At 47.4% G+C, this 11933-nt stretch overlaps 1 protein-coding gene across 1 annotated transcript; it reads left to right on the forward strand.

The window, feature by feature from the left end:
* Window positions 1–1735: 1735 nt before the first annotated feature.
* On the forward strand, window positions 1736–6263 carry LOC146198033 (uncharacterized). The gene is made up of 3 exons (XM_084591837.1): window positions 1736–2812; window positions 3716–3967; window positions 6147–6263. The coding sequence occupies exons 1-3, from the start codon at window positions 1736–1738 to the stop codon at window positions 6261–6263; spliced, it is 1446 nt and encodes a 481-aa protein (XP_084447963.1).
* Window positions 6264–11933: the final 5670 nt, after the last annotated feature.

Below are 11933 nucleotides of genomic sequence, written 5' to 3' on the forward strand. Positions count from 1 at the left end.
GATATCTGGTGAACTTAGCGGTATTGTTGAAATTTAGTATGATGGGGATGGAGCCCTTCAGACGTTGAACTCTTCTTCTTGGCCTTTTGAAACATGGCACACACCCACATGGGGGGATGGGCCAAGCCAAGATTTAGTGGCATATACATGGAAATTTCCACAGGCGATTACGACAAAAATAATAGTGTCAAGCGAGAATTTTGCAAAATGTATTGACGAAAAATGACAGAGTACATTCAATGTAAAATCACAAAAATATTTCGTAGCAAAAGAAGATCTCAAAGAAATTTGAAAGATTTAGCAATTCAACTAATAAGCACCATTACGTCGGCTTTGGAGATCGCCGAGAGTCAGGGACAGTTGTCCATGTCACGTAACATGCGTGACACCCGGAATTGAAGCACGTGGCCGGTAGCGGGATGCTTCTCACCGAGAGTCGGTGCCACGTGATTCCGTTCGCTCAACGGTAGGGTCCTCTGAGCCTGGCCTCAAACAGCAAAAATGTCGTCAAAACGAATAAGAACACATTTAAAGCCCGCCATTCCCGTCGCTTCTGTGGCGCAGTAAAAACTGTGCCACAGAAGCGACCGGAATGATGGGCTTTAAATATGGATTGTTGCGAGAGACGAGCTTGCAAACCTGAAGCGTTTTTAAACGAACGCACCACATAGTTTCTGTTTATGCGTTTTTGCCATTTGATCTACAGTGTTTCTCGCCAAGCCAGCAATAAATTAAAAAAAAAGCTTCTTTGGTGCAATCGATAGTAATAATAATAATAATAATTACGGGGGAGTTTAGCGACTAAAGTAGTGAAAGGCGAAACGAAGTGACGTCCGTGTACTGTGAGATGTCAGCGCATGTTAAAGATCCCCAGGTGGTCGAAATTACTCCGTAGTCCTCCGCTACGGATCTCCTTTCTCTCTTTCCACTTTCACTCCCACCTTCCTCCCTTCTCTTACGGCGCGGTTGAGGTGTCCACAGAAAACAAGTGAGACAGTTGCCGCTCTTTTCCCTTCCTATAAATCAATCTCTCTTCTGTCTGCACGAGGCAGCGGAGGTTGTTGTTTTCCAAATAACTTATGGCACATACCCACAGATGGGGATCGGCCAAGAATTGGGTAGCAAAGAAAATTTTTGAAGTATACTTGCATAAAACAAAATTCATTTGAGGGGTAGAGGAAAGGAAACAAAACGGGAAATAAGTGAAATATAAAATGAAAAGTGGTAACACACACGGAAGATTGACGCTGCAATTGTAGAACAAGTGATGGTTGAATATTTAGCAAGGCAAACGATTTGATTCCAGTAAAAACAATTTGCATGGCGGCTCAGCTACAGAGCCAGTAGCAGGTCCGTGCATTTTCTTTTCCTTCTTCCTACAACGCATCTATGCCTTTGTCTTCAACGCGAGAGGGTAAGAATATTCAATGTAAAATAGCCAACAATATTTCGTGGCAAAAGAGCATCTCGAAGAAATTTAAAATATTTAGCAATTCAGTCTACCAGCTCTATCGCGGAATATCCCTCATATTGGACCTAAAATGAATACTTCGGATTTTGCACCAAATGATAGTAATACAGGGGGAAGCCTAACGTTGAATTTATTACAAGCACCGATGACGTCGTCGCCTTTTCTGCTTGGCACGAGGACAGCGCGCCATGGTGCCCAGCTAATTTATTCTGCACGTGCGCACGCCTCTCCGATTGCGATTAGAAGAAGTAGGGACCCGCCGCGATGAGGCCAGACGTCACACTTCGGAACGTTGCAGCCAGTGGTGTTCGGAGGCTGATTTTGCGGCCAGCCTCGGCTACAGTCAGTGTCGCGAGAGGCAAGGGTCATCTCCGCTTTGTAGGTTCGCGGCTCCTGCTTGCTGCTCTGTTCTTCGCGGTGTTCATCTGCGCTACGGTTGCCCTAGCATCGCTCCTCTTGGCCGTGATGTACGCACCGCGGATCGTGGACAGCGTCCTGTACTCGCAAGCGCTGCGAAGCGTCCGTGAACTGGGCATCACTGTCGCAGTGCGACCCCAGAGGCACACCACGCTCGTGTGTACGGTGGGCGCTGGCGTCGCCCTCAGGAGAGCGTACCCCGTCGACGGCGTCTGCCACTATATCGTATTCACGCACGCAGTGTACGACGCTGAGGCTGACAACTTCGTGGCTCATGGAAGCCAGTCCTGGAGCTGGAAATTCTTCCTCCGCCAAGCCTCCACTATGACGTTCACGCGACTGTTGCCGTCGTTCGCCTGGAAGACGCTGACAGGCACTCTTGAGCCGGGCCTGGCGCGGCGCCTCAACGCCAGTCTCATGCAGAGGCGCATGCACGGCTTGGCACTCTTCGAAGTCAGTATCCGGCCCGAGCAGCTAACGAGAGTCGCCGCTGCCATGAGGCTCATGTACGAATGCAACCCCGGCATGTTCCTCGCTCTCGGCGTGCACTTCCAGGGCCTTCGCGACGATAACGCCTTACAACTATTTCCGCCGGGGGTCTTAGACAAGGCGGTGACACCACTGTCGATGCTGGTGCTGGAGACACACGTGCCACCGCTGGTAAACGGTCTCTGTCGCACGGCCCTGTCCTCGATACCAGAGTATGGAACACAAGGCTCTGAGCAGCAACAACAGCAGCAGCAGCTTTCCCTCAGTGGCGCCGTCAAGATTCTGGCTCAACACCCAGAATTGAAGCACGTGGCCGGAAGCGGGCTAGCGGGATGCTTTTCCTTGTTAGTCGGTGCCCTTGTCTTCAACACGAGCGGAAAAGACGTGCAGCTTGGAGCGCCGTGCACTTCGTGGTCCGTGGAGGAAGTCAGCAAGGTACGCGTGAAAACTTGCGGCTAAGATCCCTGAAACATGCAGCTGTTACTTTAAGTGAATGCAATCCTGCCTATTGTGCACTGCAGGCCCTATGTAATAGAAATAATCTGAAGAAGATTTCAAACCTTTAACGAGCGAGAATTGAAACAAAGGTAAAGCTGGCAATCATTTGCTACAGCAGCCATCACTGAGTAATTGCAAGTAATATAGCTGGCGTAGCTCAACAGATGATTACGCTGTGAGATACCTAGTTTGAAGTAAGGCGAAAATGCAGGCAAGAGGCTTGAAAGCTTCACTCAAGTGCCCTCGGTGGTATACACTCTGCAAGTCACTAGCCGTTCCATGAGGTCTGGTAGCTTATAATTTAGTATGCAGCGTTGTTCCTCTCTTCAGCCGTTGTCTCATAATGGTCATTTCGCCGAAGCGAGACTAGATTGATTAATTCATTGATTGATTTGGAGAGCAACGCCAGAATGCAGAAGCTTTTATAGTACAAGCTGTCAAAATATATTTTTCGTCGATCGTATGCAGGACGCTACGCGTGTTGCGGTGCACACGAACTTTTTGTTGTCCTGGCTCAAACGAGAAAAAATTAATTGCTACAATAAATTCCATTTGTCTCCGTCCATCCATATTGCGTCAGCGGCGCACGTCGCTGTCGCTGCGGTCTGCCAGTGAGCGCAGCTTGCTAAGGGGAGTGTCGAAATTGAGGCGGTCCCCATACAACTTCTGGCGCTAGCAGTACCACCATGAACTCCAAGGTCGCCTGCTGATGTTGTGAACACAGCCGATTCGGCTATTTCGTCAAAGCCTTCGTATAAAATTGGGCATCAACAAGGGCCCGGAGGGCGAACCCATGGCCCTCTAAAAGCATTGTCCCCGCGATAAATATTGCTGGCGCAGGTATCCAAGCATCCCAGCGTTCGTGTGGATGAGATGGCGGGCGTCGCGTACGGACAGGACGGTGACCGCTTCTTCAGTTTCGAGGTCATACAAGGGGTCGAGAACAAGATAGCGCCACTGCTGAACGCTACCTTGATGCGCGACCGGACCCCGTGCATGGCGCTCTACAACCTCGAGCTAGAAGACGGCAGCTTCCGGTCGCGTCCGCCGGAGCGCTACGTCAAGATTATCGACGACGTGCACGCTCTTCTCGTCAAGCGCCAGCGCAGCGCCGCCGGATCGTCGTTTCTTGGCGCCTCGGGCTTTTGGGGCTACCTGTTTCCGCCATAAATTACTTCGTTGCGACCTTTGTGTCGTGCCCTCACAGTGTCAATCAGGGCACACACTTGTTTAATTACTACACTTTTTGATCTTGTTATGCTTCGCCGCTCTTCCTCCCCCCCCCCCCCCTCTTTCTACGATTCCTTCATCTGTGGAACATCCACCGTTCGAAACGTTTGGGATTGACTGACTCGTCACATTACGAGTGTAGTTTTTGTAGCCATCTCATCGTCATGAACGTTACAAGGGCTGTTGCATGCCGAGATTGCTATACGAGTTTTATATCTTTGTTTTCTTTTCCTAAATATGCAACGTCACCTCTACGTTGCGTTCTCTTGAGGCAAGCATATGGCGCATTCGTAAAAAATGAAAGGTTAAGTAGTTGGTCAGAAAGGGACATTTTCTTGAACCTTCTGAATTATAGCGCTTGAAATTATTTACAGGCAGGCAAATATTGCAGCGTTATTCCCTCGTGTTGAATGTTTAAGCATATTGTTACGAAGAAGAAGATCTGCAGTGGCGCGAAAGGAGCCCTCGCGCTAAGCCAACCATTAAAATCATCGTTCGTCCTGTCGCCATGTTGTGCCGTCTCTTTGCTTGTCACCACGTAACAATATTATTACAGTTTTACAGTTTGTAGGAAGTAGCATGCGTGAAGCATACGGCAAAGTCGATGCTATAAAGTTAGACATATAATAAATACACTTACGTGACAGCATGTCCGAGCAGTCAGTGACATTCGCATATACTCTCATGTCGCCAATACCCGACTTTGCGTTTCCAAGTTGTTGCATCGGGTGCCGCTTATAGCATGCATCTCCTCAACTTGAGTTTTACGCTTTCCGAAGCCGCCTGTGAAGGAGTCATCGAAGAAGGGGTCGCCTATTAGCTGCAAATTGGGAAGGAAGTTACTATGCGTGACAATTCGGCTTCGAAAAAAAGATAACCGGTATCTACCGATGAGGCTAAAGCAAGACAACGGGGGGGTTCGTTATTGTATACTTATTATAGGAGTCAAGAGTCAAATCATGAAAATCGTTTTGGAGAATATTTTTATGCATTCCTACTGTGTAGCATTGACGCATTTCTATGCGTATTTCGGTTTTAATTCAGTTATTGTGTGGTAGGTAAAAAAAAAAAAAAAAAAGGAAGATGAACGTAGCTAGCGGGTTCTGGATGTTATGCCATAGTGGTCCTACTCCTACAAGGGTGCTCGGTAGGAGACACCTTCTCGACCTGGAGACAGACCTGAAAGTGCTCTGATCCGCTCCAATTTTAGCTAGGGGAGCAGAGAAGCGGGAACTAAAATATACACGCACCACTGATCTTCCACGAAATGTAACATTTTTACCGTCATAAATGTTATGCTGAAAAAGACTCACAACCGTTTAAGCGGCATTCATGCGGGTGGCGCTTCCTTCCTAACGCGGGGCGACCACGCCTCGCCTGCCTGAAATTTTACGAAATTGATTGAGTGGTTAAAACTTTATTTTCCACCGATTTAAGAGGCCCTTTACACCCCGCTCCTGGCACGCAGGCCTGAGAAACGGGGGCTGGAACCTCCGCAACTAAAGTTTGGCGAATATGTATTGGTTATTCGCGGCCTCAGCCGCCAGGCGGGCGGCTCTTAGCTCATCAGCGGAGACGTCGCTTCGCAGCAAGATCACCCAGGCTTCTCTTCATGTAATGTTGTCCCTAGCGACCGGAGACTTAGGGCATTCCCAAAGTATATGGTCGAGGGTCCCCCTCGCTTTGCAAGCTTTACATTTATCATTTTTCCTCTCATCTATCTGGATGTTAAACAACCAGACAGGATTTGGCAAATTTCCGGCGTGTAATCTCCGCCAAGCTAGGCCTCTTTATTATTTAAACTAGGACCCGGCAGGTAAATAAACTAGGACGAGAGGTGATACGGTGACACAGGATTCGCGGTGAAGGGGAGACCGTTTCTTTGGCTACTACAAACGGTCGACGTAAAGAAGCGGCGTTGAATCGCCCGTCTTATAAGTTCCCAGCTCGTAACGCAATGCTTCATCGAGGCCCACTACTGCCTACATGGATATCCCTTTAGGCCCCCGATGCCTGAGTGAATACCATGCAGGGGATGGAGAATCATCTCAGCCCAGACTCGCAATTTAGATTGCTATGCGAATGCGAGTATGAGCTCAGTCAAAACTCAGATAATGATCCGAACGTGGGTCCCGACTCAACTAGGATCATGGTCTGAACGGGTAATAATAATAATATTACTTGGTTCACAGGAAGGAGAGGCGCAGTATCATGTCAAACTTCTTTCTGTGGACACCTCAACCACGCTGTAAGGGAAGGAAGGGAGGTGGGACTTGAACGCAGACTCAGAACTCGCATCTGACTCCCAACTTCGATCGTTATCTGAATGTGAGCATGAGTGATCTCGATTTAATCGACATATGGTTCCGCCGTCCTATCATACCTGACAGTGGGGGTGGCCATAGCGCATGACTATGTGATAATTGTACAGGTCACATTATAGACAACTTGTGCCAAGTTTAATGAAAGTACCTTCGGACCGGTTAAATGATGTTGAGAAGCACTACGAAGGAGGCGGCGGGTTTGTCCTAGTTCATAGTCTTTCTCTTTCATGTTTTCGGTGTATATACCGCTGGTTTCGGGGCTGCAATTTTCTGCCCAAGAGAAGGGTTGATAAAAGTGTCGCGAGCGAAGACATGTCGCAATATATCAACCTTTGTTCTCCTGTCGACGCTTCTCATTATGAAAGCGCCTTCTAAGAAAAAAAAAAATATTCTACAGCTCGGTCTAGATTTATGTAGCGGGGTCGTTGTTTCCATTGGAGCTTCCAAGTTTTGTCACGGTGACTGGAATATGCACTCTAGCATTGAAAAAAAAAAAAAAAAATTCTTTTCGAAACGAAGCGGCTCTCACCCTGAAATATTACATAATTGTCGCCAATTTCTGCACAAGTACAAAATTCATTGTTATAAAGCCATAGAACACTTTGCGTATAAAGCCCTATTCCTCGTTCAATCACCCACCTCAAAGGAACCGATTTACTCTGAGTTTTATTCTGTAAATCTAAACACTTTGCGAAAACCACTTTTGAACAAATAATTGTCCGTCGACGCCGCTCGGACGTCATCACTGACTGTCTTCCCTGCGGCGATGCGGGAATGGGAGAGAATAATCTTGAAATAATATAGGCTTCAGATCATATCTCGACCAGTATAATTATTATAAAACATATTAATTATTGGCATAATTCTCGTTACATGTCTTGCGGAACAAACGACCCTTCCTAGTGGTTTCCGATTCTCTTTGTCCTGCGTAAGCCGCCTTTTCATTTCAGGCAGTTTTCCTAATCTCATCTATCCACCTTGTACTGCTCGCCTTTACAGCGACGGTTATTTTGCAGTCACACCTGTTAAACGCCCGGGGTTTGCGTCGGTGTAGCAGTCGTAGTCAGCGAACACGCGGAAAACATCCGCCAGGATCTTTCAATCAAAATAGAAGGATGATCACTGCGTAGAAAGAGAAGTACGTCCAAAGTACGTCCAAATTACAGCCGGAGAGTTGTAGTAGAAGTCTAGAGATCCTCCGTTGGGTTATGCGTTATTGTGATAGCAGTTGTATAGCAGTGAACAACATGTGGGTAAATTACTCTCACATTCTTTATCGCAGAAACTGTGAAATGGCAATACCATCGCAGCTATCATCGCATGGAGGAATTGAATATAAGACCGTCCCGTCTGAAACGGTGTGATGGCAGTTTCAATCATGCTCAGCTTTTTACATTGTTTTGTATGTGTCCTGAATGTTATAAAGCAGTCGAATATTTTGTCGATTCAGTTATTAAAGTTTTATTTCTATTCTTAATCTCATGTCATCTTCTGCCTTTCAACCACTAATCTTCTAATCGCTTTTTAGTAGCTTGCACATTCCCCCCACCTCTGGTGTCTCTATATCCTAGGGCCTTAAGGAGGTTCACTGCGCCTAAGCCGAAATCCGAAAGGATATCATCACATTCGTAGTTGACGATTCCATTGGTCCTTTGTGAGCCGTCTCTCACTACTATGCGGCAGCCATCCAATGAGCCCCCCCCCCCCCCCCTCTTTTTTTGTAGTCCGCCAGAGCGTACGAGGCCGGAGTCAGTAACGTGCTATATTCTTTTAATAAATAAGGACTGCTCTTTTAGGCCAGCCACGCCTAATACATTCGACATTTTCTCGCTAATATGGACGCAGGCCTCCGTATTTCAGAAAAAAGAATCGAGCCCTCTGTTTATAATCTTTTTTTATGCAGAACGAGCCGGCTAGTTCCGGATCGAAATGCCAATGACGCGCGCCAAATGCTGATGTTTATAAATAGAACGCTAGATGTCACGTATGCTGGGCAGCAAAGAATAGATCGACATGATTGGCCACAAGCACGGCGCGGCACGCAATGTCGACCTGTGGGGGACATGAATGAATGGAAATCGAACGCAGGCCTGTCCAGTCTCGGCGGGCCACGTTGAGCCGGGGGACCCAACTGGGGACTGCAGCATACATGTTTCGACAAGGGTGCATCATCTGGCTTTATGATCCTCCCCCCTCCCCCCCAACCCCTTCTTTTCCCCCTTTTTTTTTTTCTTGCTTCATCAACACAAACATTGCGGGGAGCATAACTAATGAAGGATAGAAAGGAGACACGTTAAACTTCAGTCTTGCTTTTTGGAGTTTAGTGACAGGAGAAATCGGTTTTTTTTTTTGTTATTTGGCTTGTTCGCGCTAAATGAATAAGAACACCGTGGAAATTTTTACGCCGGCAACAGCGTCGCCTTCCCGCCGGCCGGAGACCCGCATTCTTGAGCATCGACGACATGTAACGTGAGCTCTGAGTTTGTGTGTTTTCTGCACTGCCTCTGTGCTTTGCGCTCTGATCAAAACCAGCTCCTTTCCAATTCACCGAACTAGGTTCTCTCTCGGACCAATAATACTCTTTTAGTTCTTCCCATAGTAAGCCTGAAGTGGTGATTTCCAAACCGGAGCATTCTTCCAAGCTCACTCTGAATTGTGCATCTAGGCCCCTGTGGGAAGCGTAGGGAGTAAGGTAGCTTGAAGAGACAGACAGCAGCCATCATCGACTAGTACGGCCATTGCAGGGCTCCCCCATATGCCTCCAACTAACCCTTGGCAGTGCCAGCGGCTGTCGCCAGACCGCAGACTTCCTCGCCTCATTCACCCGTCTGTCTTTCTGCCGCCCTCTGATAAGCTTACCTTCACCTGGAATCTAGTATTGGGCACCATTAACAGACCATTGGTTTTCCTTGACTTCGCATTACTTGCTCTCCCCGTGCCCAAGCGTCATTCTTGATTTACAGATATAATATTAGTAAATTACGTCCATGCTCCACTCTGCTAATATTACGTTCTTCATATTAAGTTATTATTAATATTAACTGTATTATTAGATTTGTCGTTTCCATTCGTTTCTTCCCCTTTATGTATTTTTCTCTCGATTGTCCTTCTTCGAACTTTTCTTTATTTTATCCTCTTTATTTTTTCTTTTTCTCTCATTTGTCCTCTTTTTAACTTTTCTTTCTTTCTTTTTTTTTTTTTTTTTTTTTTTTAGCACTAACCACGACGCTCCGTGCCCGCCCGGGGGCTTCTGCGGGTGTGCATGTGTTTCGCTTGATACGCACAGCGGCAAACATCATTGCCTCCCCCGTTTCCTTCCCCGTTCTCACTCTCTATGTGAACAGTTGTTAAAATGACGCTTGTAACCTCCTGCAAGTTCATTCTTGAGAAAGATCGAGCTCCGACTAAAACGTGGAAAGAAGTTTACTCATATGTTTTTAACATCTTGATGATTTATTTCCGTTGTAAATAAGAAGATGACCTGGCGCCAGCGCGCCGGCACGAGACGTGAGCACCAGCTGTTCGAGCCAGGGCCTGCAAGCGCCTACCTTGATCTAGCCCTAGCAAACGAGCTCGCCCTACAATTAAGCTCGTTATAATCTATTATTGTTATCAACTGCCATTAATATACTTTTATTTCATTGCCGTAATGTTATACGCAACATGCCGGCAATCATTCGGCACTTAGCGAAACGTAAACTTGCCTCCTTCGCAAACGTCATAATACACTCACGCGCAAATGAAGAAAAACAGTAAATGGGGCCAAGGTTGGACGACGCAGAAACTGCATTCTGAAGAAGAAGAAACATGTTGAAATTAGATCTGTAACAGGCTTTCGGATTAATACAGCCACGCACGCATATCTGTTAGCCGCTTTGGTGAGCACGTGGGGTTCTACCGCGCCACACTCTCCCTTCCAAGTGCGAGACGCACCATAACATCCACCCAATCTCTTTGACTCACTCGATGACCGGTTACGCAAGTACGCAGAACACTTCATCTCTTTCTCGGAACCCCGAAAGAACCAGAAGGCTTTTCCGCGAAACCGGAAACAGAGAAGCGGATCGAAGAATGAAGTAAACAAAGAAAGCGAACTGAATTAAACCAGATGCGTGACAGCGAGTAATTCGTAGTAGCTCGCATGCAAAAGAAAAAAGCGACGCGTACGCGAGGGCGACGGTATTCGAGCGGTCGATGGCGCGCCGTTAGCCGCACGCATAATGAGAAGCGAGCTCTCTCGAACGCAGTAGCCGCAGTAGAGTTGTGTCCCGCATGGCAGCCCACTTGGCCATGCCGCACGCGTAGCCCCCTCGTGCCGCCGCCCTAGTCGCTCCAAGCTAGGCCTCACGCCCGCCTTCCCATGAATCTCGTCGTTAGTGCGTAGCGTCTCTGCTGGACGGTGCCTGCCTGCTAGATGTTCTCTGCTGCGCACGCATTACTCTTACTGCGGTGCACGGGTGCCGAGAACTATGTCGCCAGCTGTTTCTCCGTGTTGCGTCGAATGCGGGGTGGGAAACACAACCTGTGTCGTCAAGACTCGGATTAGCAGGAGTTCACAACTTCAATGCCGGCTGCGCCGAATGCTGTATGTCCATGGAGGCGAAATGCAAAATAAAAGTTGACCTACTAAAAATATTTGACACGTTACGGATTCCTGGCGGTCGATAATATTTCGCGGCCGTCTATACAAGGTGTTCTTCGTAGTTTTGGTAAGTCAGTGTACATTAGCCTTTAACGACTAACCAACACCACTGAGTCATTTGATAGGCGTACAGCAGTGACTGATAAGTGGAAAAAAGGCGCCTGGATAAAGCTTTCAGCACATTAGGAGAGAGCACTCGTAAGCCAACCATCTCTCGAGTAAAATAGACGAAAGGTGACTCCAATGTGCCACCCTTAAATGACATCACGCTTTCATATGCGGGGTTACACGCAAAGCGAGAGTAAAAGACCCAAACGATAACAGCATGATAACAAGTGTAATTAATAAATTAATTAGTTAATCTGCTGGCTCATCCAAGAGAGCCGGGGTACTGTGGCTCAGTCTCTAGAGGTCGACGCATACTCAGATGACATTCTCACGTCGGAGGCTGTGATGTTCTCTTGCAGTATAATGGTCAATGTAGGATAACGAATCACTTGCTCGGCAAGACGGGTAGGTTTGCCAGGCTTTGTCTTAGTGTTGATCGTTCTTTGCTTTAGGGCAGAAGATTTTCGACTGCTGTCGGAATTCTCCTATGGCAAATCTTTTCCTTCACTTCGAAGCCGGATGTGTTGGTCAGACCTCTCCAGTGTTCCCTGCTTGCATGCTTTATTCTCAAGTCGATTTATCGTCGTCCTTGCTCTCCCATCGAATACCGCAGAATTGTCTACGCGGCAGTTTTGATGCGGAAGTTCCTCTAATCTGCTGGCGTGGAACCTGAAACATAGCGATTTAACATGACGGCCATGAAACTCGCATAATTTGCTAGGAGCGCTCGTCCCTGTCTGTCCTTACTTCGTGT

Source organism: Amblyomma maculatum, chromosome 2 (assembly GCF_055883805.1).
Source record: "Amblyomma maculatum isolate TAMU_Amacu chromosome 2, ASM5588380v1, whole genome shotgun sequence".
In the NCBI taxonomy this organism is placed as follows: Eukaryota; Metazoa; Arthropoda; class Arachnida; order Ixodida; family Ixodidae; genus Amblyomma; species Amblyomma maculatum.